The following is a 10,812-nucleotide window of genomic DNA, read 5'->3' as shown; positions in this document are numbered from 1 at the left end:
TCGTTGCCATGGAAACTGAGGACGCCAAAACAAACTGTCAACTTGGGTTCCGCGTGACACAGGAGATTACGCTTGCGGCAGTAATTCCGTGACTCCGCGGCGAGAAAAACGAACGTAATTTAGAAATAATGCAGATGCATAGTTTAGAAATTTTGCATTGTTTGCCAAAAATAAAATAAATGATAAATAACAGGTGTATAAGTGCCGTAAACAGATCGCGCAGGAAAGTGTCTCCAAGTAAAACTCTTTCTTGTTTCTTTTATAATCGCGACGTATGTCTTCCTCTCACGTTGATTTCGTAACTGGATTCGCACAAAGCTCGCAAGACAAGACCGAGGAGGATTTCAGTCTCTGCTACGCGTATCCGGTGATCGACGATGATCGGGACACGAGCGAGGTGCTTACGAGGAGCAAGAGAGCCACGCGAGCGTCGGACGACAAACGCTCGTCGGTCGAGGACGGACTTTACGTCTCCGAGAATCCGTTCACCAATAAGCTAGTCAAGCCTTATCGGCTCGACGATGTCAAACCGCTGGACTATGAGTCGCTGCCGCGTTTCCGCGGGAAGCTCGTCGAGATCGCGGTGCGGGACGTCCGCGTTCACGCGCCGCGTGAGGAAAATCCGTCCGCCGGGACGACGACGACGACGACGCCCGAGATCGTCTCGGTTTCCCTGCTCTTCAGAGGCAAGTCGATATTTACGGCGAGCAGTCCGTTCAACCGTAAGCTGTACAAAGTGCTGATGAGAAATTCGGAACGCCACGATCTCTCGATACAGGTGCACGCGCGACACGGGACATCCAGTGTGCTTCCGCTGCCGTTGCCCCAGCGCAGCGTTAGGGACCACAAGGTGGAGATGGATTTCGCGATCGGCGGCGACTCGGGTAGAATATATGCCGGAACGGTCGTATGCACTGTTTCCCTGTCGACGTACGGCAGCAGCAGCAGCAGCAGCGAACCGGAACCGGAGGAGAGCGTCGCGTGCCTTTACAGACCGAGCAACGATCCGAACGATCCGCAGAACAGTCTCTCCTTATCGCGACCCCACAGACGTTCCATCGCCAGCAAGAAAGATGTCAAGTATTTTCTACTGACGGATCCGGCTCTGATTTTCGACGTCGCGGACGTCGGCGCGAGCATTCGCAAAGCGTCGCCGCGCGAATCGAAACCGCCGGACATCGTCGTGGCCGAGCAGTCCGCGTTCTCCCTGCTGGACATATCCCTGAAGAATCTGTTCCAAGCCAGCCGGCCCCTCAGGCCGTCGTCCAGCAACCGTAGGCATCACACCATAGGGAGAACGATCCTCGCCGTCACCGTTCTGCGCGGAGTGGAGGTGCCGGTGAGGGAGGAATCGGCGCTGGTCACTCCTCTGCTGGAGGTGGAATGGGGCAACGTCGTTCACACGACCGCGACGGCGGAGGGGCCCGCGCCCGTCTGGCAGCAGACCATGCACTTCGAGCTGCCCCGGCAGAACGGCGAGCACTGCGTGAAATTCCGCCTGTTCGACCAGCACCCCGTCTGGGGCCGGCAGTGGCTGGGCGAGGCGAGAATACCTCTGGAGAGCCACAGGAATTATCAGGAGCTCGAGCGCTGGATCGCCCTGTCCCCCCTGTTCAGTCCCGTACTGTCGTTCGGCTACGTGCAGGCCAGCCCGGGGCGCTCGCACACCCGGATCTACGTGCTGATGAAGATGGAGCAGCCCGGCAACGCCAAGACCCTGGAAGCTAACGCCCTCGATACTTTGTTAAAGGGGCTGCAACGCTGCCTGGCGACGCCTTACAGGATAGCCGGTGTAGAGACCCCCGACGACGCTGCGCGGCTCACCATGCTTCTGCCGTCCTTGCCGATGCACTACGGCCCGGTACCGCCGCGCCAGGCCTTAAACGTGAACAAGGTGGATCACTACGGCAGAGCGGCTTTGCTGGCGACGCTGCTGCAAGGTCTCGGTTTGCGGTCGTATGTACTGCTAGGTACGCGAACCACGGTATTTCATTATCTTGTCGATTGTATATGTACGTTTGATGTTTTATTCATGACGTATATTTGTGCGAGCCGCAGGTTCTTCGCAAATAAGCCGATGGACCGCGTTTGTTTTAAGCATCGAGGAAAACGACGTCGTCTTGTGGGATCCCGAAATCGGGGATCGTCATAAATTGAGCGACAGTCGTTGCTCGCTGATGAAAGTGTCCCGCTTGATCAATCACTCTGGCGTTAGTATATTCATTTTTCCAAGCAATTGCAAGTTCACGTTCTCTTTTCCATCTTTTTATTTTCACATGCCTTTTCTTGTTCCATAATTTTTTCCCCCGCCTTCATAATAGCCTCTCTATTGTAGATATGGGAAAACATGCAGAAGTCCGTTCTGCCTCACAATTTAAGATACAATGTGGCGGTTAGCAAAGATTGGCGGCCACTCGTGCCCGTCGTGCCCACATCGACCAGCAGTCGATCCATTCAGACAATGGAGCCGACGGTGCTGCAAATACCCGAGGAAGACGCGCAGGAGAAGGAAGGCGCGCCGGAAGTGGAGCAATACTTACGGGACAAATTGTCCGGCTGGCGCAGCGCTCTTGGTTTAACGACGATATTTAATCGTCACGCGGTCAGCGTTCTGCGAAACTTCGTCTCCGACATTCCGAGCGACGTGACGCGCCAGGTGGACAAGAGGGACCTGAAACAATTGTACAGAGCTTATCACACGCACGGCTTCCTCCTGAACCTGCGTCAGACCGCCCCTGACGAATTGGCGGAGCAAATAGCCGCCACGAAGATTCAGAATATCACGGGCCCCGTCGAGTTTGCTCTCGTTTGCCACGTACAACGGTACGTTGGCAAAACGTGCTCGATATGGTTGGCTCTAGCGATTTTACGAAGTCGTGGTTAATTGCTGTACTTAAAATTATACATTTCTTTCGTCGATGTGAAAATATTTGAGATTTAAAATTGCTAATTTTATTACGTATAAGGTATATATACAATAAAGGAAAAAAATTATTTTATACATGATATTTAATATCTAGCAGTTAAAAGTCAGCTGTTAATCCATAAGAAAACTTTATGAAAGATATTACTGATAGGACCAATAAATAATGTAAGCCGTGAAGAATTAACACAATGCATTTTCTTTGTTTTAAGCATTGCGCAGCAATGCCTTTTTTATAACAATTGCATCATCCGTTACATATAATAATGATATTTATATAAACACATTAACAATATCATGTAATAACCTAATTATCTAAGAGAAATATATTAGGAGGAAACACACGATCCCCGCGCAAATGAACATGATGATCCATTTCGTCGCAAATAACTGTCTTGTAATTTATTCAGTAATTGGTAGCTGCTGTAATTTTCGAGATAAGTAATACAAACGCACACGTACGCTGCAAGATGTAGAGCAGATTCACCAAATGATTTATAACGTGTAATAGAACAATCGCGATGAATGCTTTCTCTGCCGTATTTTTCTGGTTTTTTTTTCAGTAATACAAATTTTTTTTTATTACTATCATAATATATATCTTCATTGCGACGAAAGCATGGTCATTTGGTATGTATGTACATTACATATCTGAATTATTCGTTGTAGAAAAGCGTCGGTATAAAAACCTTCGTCTAATCGATCGATACTTCTTTTTTTTTATTTATTGAAATCTGTTACACTCGAAAACGAATAGAAATCTGATTATACTTGATATATTTTATACATTCAAATATATATATTATATTTGAACGTATGTAAAAGCGGGCGAACCTCCGTGTATCGCGTATCTCCCCGTTTCTGTGCGGATCAATCAGGAATATAACTGCGTGATAGGCTTCCCGAATTGGGACTTCTAAAGTATATTGATTCATGCTGTTGCAAAAACGGTTTGATCTCGAGTCAGTATCCTCGTATTATACGCACACACTCGCATACATTTCATTATCAAAATTTTCACAACTAAACTAATGGGTCGCATTGAAATTCGAGCGTTCTTGTTTCTTTCTAAGAGATGCAATTTTTCAACTTTTCTACGACAATCTTCCATTTTCAAAATTTTCGTTCATTCGCCCATAGAAAATCCCTCTCGCGTTTTTCTTCCCTCTCTCTTGTTTCCCTGACACGATCCGTTTATCTATTTTTATCTATACACACACACACATATACGCACATTTCCCTCCTACCGTTACGATTATTTCTCCGGATAATCTTACACTTAGGGAAAAACTTATTTGTCTATTTTCTGACTCCCCTTCCCCTCTCCCAAAAGAAAGATCATTTTTTCTGACAATATTTTGATATTTATCTGGATCCTCTCACACAATATGTAAATCCTTTCACTTCAGTCCAATACATATATATTTTTTTTTTTATTCATGTGCGAACTCTCATTCTTGCAGGCCCATCGCGCTAATCGCTACTAAACTCATTCGGTTCTAGACCACTTCTCCAGTGTATGTCCGTTAATATGTACAGTTGCTAGAATCAGCGTGACGTCCCCTCCCGCCGCGAATGTACAATTGCTGATCCGATAACTTTGAAATCACGGTGCTAATTTTCGCTTCGCGAAAGCACAAACCCGACAATGTTGCGGATTATATTAAGCGAGAAATCCATATGTTCTTTTCCCCCTTGCCTCTTTTTTTCGTTTTTATTTTTAGTTTTATTTTTTTTTTTTGTTTCATGCTAAACTACTCCTGTACGCGACCACGACAGCACATCCCGACGCCGATTAAATATCCGTGACTATTCCTCCTTCGTCGTGCGTCGCGAGTGCCGTGGATCGGGTCTCCCGACGGGAAGGAGACGCCCCCGAGGAGAATCGTCTCATTGGGTCTTCTTCTTAGCCGTCTCGTTCGTGTAGCCGTTCGCGTGTCCGTTCGCATGCCCGTTCGCGACCTTCCCGTTGCTGACCGCATCGTCGAGCTGCATACTCGACGCAGCCTTCTCGCGGGCGGCTCTTAGCCTCTCGAGTCGCTTCTCCGCGTACACCTGCTTACCCTGCAAACAAATTCGTTACAGTCATCGATAACGCGGACACGCGTGGTCCGGCGCGAGATAACGCGCTCGCCCCGGATCGCGCACGAAATTCGCATCTGACCTTCGCGATGTAGGCTTTGGCGTAGAAGTTCCCGAACAGGACGATGAAGGAGAGCATGTAGATCACGAGGGCGTACTGCATCCAGAGGGGGAAGTCGCAGCCCGACCGGATGCCGTTGACCCCCAGAACCAGAGCGGTCGTGAACTGGATGAGCTGGAGGATCGTCAAGTACTTCTTCCACCAGAGGTACTTGGTCACCGAAGGGCCTAACGCGGCGAGTCCGTAGTACGAGTACATCAGCACGTGGATGAAGCTGTTCACCATCGCTGGCAGGAAAGCTACGAGGGTACACGTAAATATAAAAATTCTTCCTCTTTTTCAGCATAAATTTCAATAATCTAAGAGACAGAGCATAATCAACTGGTTTTTACAATTAATTAATGTATAAAGCATACCGAAATTAATATTGAAATAAAACACTTACTGGATCCACTCGGCACCCATTTAATACCGATCCACCATAATGAGAACATGGTGGAATGATGATAGACGTGGAGGAAGCTCAACTGATTGTCCTTCTTCCGCAAAATGAAGAAAAACGTATCGCAAAATTCCAGAAGCTTGCTAAAGTAGTACCACCAAACCGCGTGAGCGATCTGAACACCAAAAAAAAACCGCAAATTTTTGAAAGGCTCTTTCTTATTCGCGTCGCGCGCGTTTGCATTTGACTTCAAATTTTTCTCTATTAATGAATAATTTATCCCAGATTGCAAACATGTTGTTTTTTACGATCTCTTGGAACATACGTTATTATTATACTAATAAGGTAATTTATCTGTTTTTAAAGAAACATTTTTAATATATTCTCCTATTTTTCAAATTGAAAAAGTGACATTTGTTTTTAATAGAAATTTTTTTAAGTTAAAATATAACACAAAAAGAGAGAAGAACGATCTTGAATATTTTATTTTTTCACCATAATGATAATCTCTTACCTGAAGCTCTTCGGGACGCGTGATGTGCCTTATCGGCTGACATACGTAACTATATCGTAACCTTGTGGATGCTACGAACAACTGCAAAGAATACAGAAAGATACCAGATAAGCGTTGGAAACCCACTTTCGAGTGAAAGTGACTGCATAGAGACATATAAGAAAAATGAAGGCAAGTTCCGTGATATTTTCCCACCATCGAGGACGGGAAATGAATATTCACCTGAACGGCAATGTAAGCATTGAGACTGGCCATGGCAAGGTTGTAAGGCACCAATGCCCATGTTAATTTGAAAGCTTTTCGTTTCCTCATGATCTTAGGGCCCGCCCAGACGATGAGAAGGTACAACATCGTGTATATTAACGTTGGTTTCGGCGAGTCAACCAATAACCACCCCCTCGATCTCTCATCTGAAAATCGTGTCATTCTTATAAAGATTTCGCGGTTTATTCGTTTATAACACTCAATTGTTTGATACAATTAATCAATTCCTATTATTTATAATTTATAAGTGATATATAATATACATATATAAATTTATAATTATATTGTATTAGAAATAAATTTATGTCGCCAAATGGAAATTAAAAAAATTATATGACATTACAAAAGACAGTATTTGTTTAAGAACACCGCGGATAAAATTTGTTTTATATCATATATTACATAATATTACATAATAATTAAATATTGTACGACATCACTGAAAATTTCTTATCTAATGGTCTAATATAATAGAAATTCTTTTATGGATTACCTGCGAGGGACAGCGTCCAGAGGTAGTAGTCGTACGCATCGTTGAAAAATTGTACTGTTGAATTAACGAGACTCGCCATCGCCTACAACACGATTAGACGACCTAGTTAACCTTCATGAACTTACATTTATATACAATGACATTCAGTCATTTTTGGCTTTAATTGTAAATCACTAACACACAAGTTGTTACATGTAATGTCGATTATTTCGTAACAAGTAATTAAATGAGACAGCGCTTTTATCGTAGCTTATCCTTTAGACTCTTAACTACATCGAAATTTTTAAATATAATAAAGCGTTATTACACATAATAGTTAAAATAATATCAAATTATATCAAATTTGAGTTATTTTTAATCATTCCTGTAAGTCGCCACTGCTCCTACTGAATATAATCATTATTTAATGTTTATAAATTAACTAAAACAATAGAGTTAAACAATTTAACTCAAGAAATGTGTTAAATTTAATATTAAGTTTATATTTACTAAATCCATAGTTTATATATGAAGCAATGCAACCACGAAGAAATTGGTTGATTATAGATAAAGTTGTTTTTTTTAACCACATATTTGATTAAAACAATACATTTTAATACACGTTGAAAATGACGAAATGTTAATTAATTCAAGGAATTGGGTTACAACTGCTCCTTTCATAATTAACAGGATAGTGCAAAATTTTTGTTCAATTTTATCGCTGATGTATATTTATTTTTACTGACTGAGCGAATCGAAACGCGCGATCAAAAATTGCCACATCGTGAAGAATAATCGGCACAACATTCCGATGTACGTACGATTGATTTATGAACAAAACATATCAAGTAAGCTTTGCCATTTTAATTATTTCCTAAATACCTCCTTCAAAAGTACATTTTTTAGTATATAATTGAACATGCAACCGAAAATATCACGTGTTCAGGGCAAATAAATCACTACGTTTACACGTACATAATTATTAAGATATTCCGAGAAATCGACACACACCGTCGATCAGTTAAACGAAACATGCTGTACTTGCATCAGCTCGCAATTAGTTCTTAATAGCTATTTCCTCGATGCACATCATCCGGTCGTTCACTCGCCGTATGTACCGCGGAACATAACTTTCACGCTCCGAAGAAACTATTACCGCTATCTCCCGAAGTCGCTATAAACGTGTCTCGACGCGAACAGTTGTTTCTTTCGGTATTTCTTATTTTTCTTTCTTTCTTTCCTTCTCAGCAACTTATTGTCAAGTAGACGATCCATCAACTAGCATATCCTTCGAGGAAAGTTACTTTCCTTGAGCGAGCGATTTCGCATCGAACTTGTGGCGTAATTGTTGCGATTTGGAAGCTACGCACCGCGTGTTTAAGAAGGCTACAAATTAGATTTGCTCCTCTCGATCTCTACTTTGGAATTCAGAATAATTGCTTCGCGGCACGATAAAGGAGATATCATCTTTCCGCCAAGATGAATCTCTTTGTTGCTTTTAGAAAAATGAGATGAGTATTTCAAAAATATCTTCTCAGAGAAAGACGACTGCAAAAAAAAAAATTACCGGAGTATCTTTTCTCCAGATGGGAGCCGAGAAACTTTCTGCAAAATTTTCGGAGGCCGTGAAAGTTGCGGCGTATAACAAATTGTTACTTCACTGCAACATATGATTTACGGGATTTGCTTATACATCATTACGCATATATGTCAGCAAATGCATTGTAAGGTATTCGCATGTGTATTGCAATCGTGCATTTCAATCCTGCATTTCGGAAGCATTAAGGACGTATCCAATTTTTTCTAAATATTGCGGCATCAAATCTTTAATATTAATTATTATTGCCGAAGGTTTCACATCCTCGGCGCAATTGAATTATTCAAAAATCTAAATTAAGCGTTGCTTATTACGTGAAAAAAGAAAATAATGAAACATTCTAATCTCCGAGATCTTCCCCTTTTTACATAGATGATAAATCGAGAGAGGATGTGAAAGCTCTTTAACAAATAACGGAGAAAATTGTACATTCTTGATTAAAGTCTAAGCATTTAAGTTCTCCCAATAACTCATGACGCAGCGTTTCTCCTTTTACACGCGAACCAAATCAGCGAAATATTAATGACAATGCTAATGATAATGACCTATTCATTGATATAAATGTGTAATCTGCATTGCGCAAATATTAATAACGGGAAAATGCGATTATTCATTTAATGTGATTACTTATAAGAATCTTTTTCGCAATATAATTATCAATACGGTTATTAAGTACCGTATGATACGTGACAATGTGAAAACTACACTTTCATTTGGAACGGAGAGACATAAACAGGTATAGATAGGCAGACGCGAACGGGAGAAATCTCTGAGATTTTTCGTTAAGGTATAACCTGATGATCTTCATTCAAGTGCATCTTGTTCAACAGACGTAGCTTCGCGAAGCGGACGAGCAATAAGTCGAATCTAGCGAAAGTTAAGCTTGTAATAAACGAATGTAAATACAAATCCGTATAATAATTCAATAAATCTGCAAGCTTGTTAATAGAAATTCTTTCTAAAATTTTTTTAGAAAGAAAAATGAAGAGCGAACGAGAGAGAACAACGTCTGTATAAAGATTTATTTATGATAAAGAGGATTTATTTTTAAGATTTTAAGATGAGAAAATTATAAATGTTAAAACAAATATCTCATTACATTAATGGAACATTTTTAAAAATATTATTAATATATATACATTTGTGCCAATTATAATTATAATTATTCATATTATAATTATTAATATGTTATAATTATAAATAATTATATTACAATGCAATTATATACGACATGCTTTTAATTTACTTGTTACTTTGAATAGTTTGAATATTTGAAGAATTGCAGTATGATTTATTTTATATATGTCAATCATATAAAATTTATAAATATTCCATCAATGTATATTGAACATTCAAAAATATATTCCCTTTAATTTTTATGTTTTGAAATATTTTTATCATTGTATGCAAAAATAAAACAACCTTGTTCTCTTATCTCATTACAAACGTAATATATATTTTAACATTATCTTGATAAGATATTTTTCAATGTTATTACTGATATTTCATTTAGCTATTCTTCATAAAAAATTGCGTAACTAACATGCCTACGCTTAAAACAAAATTAAAATATGTTTGCATTGCAAAATTATTAAATGCTTACCTAAAATTTTTAATAATTAACGAGTGGATTTGCTCAACAATTGCACCGTCGTAAATATTATATTTTTAATTTTTTTTAATATAACGAGTAGAATTAAAAGTCAAAAGTCAGTTAAAGTAAATTATTATCCATACAATACACGTACAATACTCTATTATAATAGAGGAAAGCAAGTGGTTCGTTATAAGATTATCTAAAGTTCTTAAAATAAAAAAATAATCACTTTATGTTACTTTACGTCACAACTTTGAGAAAAAATCCCGTTCCCGTAATTTACGTTTGTACACATATGATTTCCATTAGACTGATTGAGTGCAATCAGCGAAAAAACTTGCCGATCAAGTTTCCTATCGCGAAGTCGCCCCAACGCGGAGTAACCTCGACTTGAAGGAGAATCTTGTTCGCGAGGGACAGAAGAGATCATCTTACCTGACGCGGTTCTTTAGCTAAGGAAAAGAGTACCTTATGTCGCGAGTTCGGATCCTTGCTCTCCTCGTGCGTGCAACGGGGGCGTAGTAGTGTGGCGTGCCGGGATCGCGTCCGAAAGTATTACAACCGCACCCGCGACTCCACGTCAAAGTGACATGGCCCGACGACCGTGCGTCTCGAGAGGATGACACCGCCGCGAGAGGTGTCCGGCGGGGAAAAAAATGCCTCTCCTCTTCTTTTCACGAAAGCGGGAGACAAACCGTGGCACGTCGTGGTCGCTCGACAAAGTGGCAGCGCCGCGCACCAGCTTAGCCGGTCCGCTTTATAACTTTGGTGCCTTTAGTATTCTCCGCCACCCGGTGGCTTTGGTGGTGGTCGACCGGTACGTCGGAGGTGGTATCTTCTGCGAGCGTAAGCGATGTATA

At 41.1% G+C, this 10,812-nt stretch overlaps 2 protein-coding genes across 3 annotated transcripts in view; one reads left to right on the top strand and one right to left on the bottom strand.

Annotated features, from left to right (window-relative positions):
- Positions 1-199: 199 nt before the first annotated feature.
- On the top strand, positions 200-4,484 carry LOC105458594 (coiled-coil and C2 domain-containing protein 2A-like). The gene is made up of 3 exons (XM_011704041.1): positions 200-1,970; positions 2,059-2,210; positions 2,336-4,484. Exons 1-3 carry the CDS (start codon positions 275-277, stop codon positions 2,882-2,884), a joined length of 2,397 nt encoding a protein of 798 aa, XP_011702343.1. The 5' UTR covers positions 200-274; the 3' UTR covers positions 2,885-4,484.
- LOC105458595 (elongation of very long chain fatty acids protein 4-like) overlaps positions 3,125-10,812 on the bottom strand; it is a 19,154-nt gene continuing 11,466 nt past the window's right edge. The window contains exons 1-7 of one of the 2 annotated variants that reach the window (XM_011704042.1): positions 10,421-10,714; positions 6,780-6,861; positions 6,245-6,432; positions 6,023-6,103; positions 5,512-5,683; positions 5,088-5,365; positions 3,125-4,987 (exon numbers count right to left, since the gene is read on the bottom strand). In XM_011704042.1, coding sequence (XP_011702344.1) covers positions 4,814-4,987; positions 5,088-5,365; positions 5,512-5,683; positions 6,023-6,103; positions 6,245-6,432; positions 6,780-6,858 — 972 coding nt within the window. In that variant the 5' untranslated portion in view covers positions 6,859-6,861; positions 10,421-10,714 and the 3' untranslated portion in view covers positions 3,125-4,813. Of the gene's footprint in view, positions 4,988-5,087; positions 5,366-5,511; positions 5,684-6,022; positions 6,104-6,244; positions 6,433-6,779; positions 6,862-10,420; positions 10,715-10,812 lie in introns of those variants that run through there. The other variant, XM_011704043.1, reaches the window with a different exon arrangement.

Source organism: Wasmannia auropunctata, unplaced genomic scaffold, assembly GCF_000956235.1.
Source record: "Wasmannia auropunctata unplaced genomic scaffold, wasmannia.A_1.0 LD334508.1, whole genome shotgun sequence".
NCBI classification, from domain to species: Eukaryota; Metazoa; Arthropoda; class Insecta; order Hymenoptera; family Formicidae; genus Wasmannia; species Wasmannia auropunctata.
Note: the sequence above shows the minus strand (reverse complement) of the source record. Positions and strands in the feature narration are given on the sequence as shown.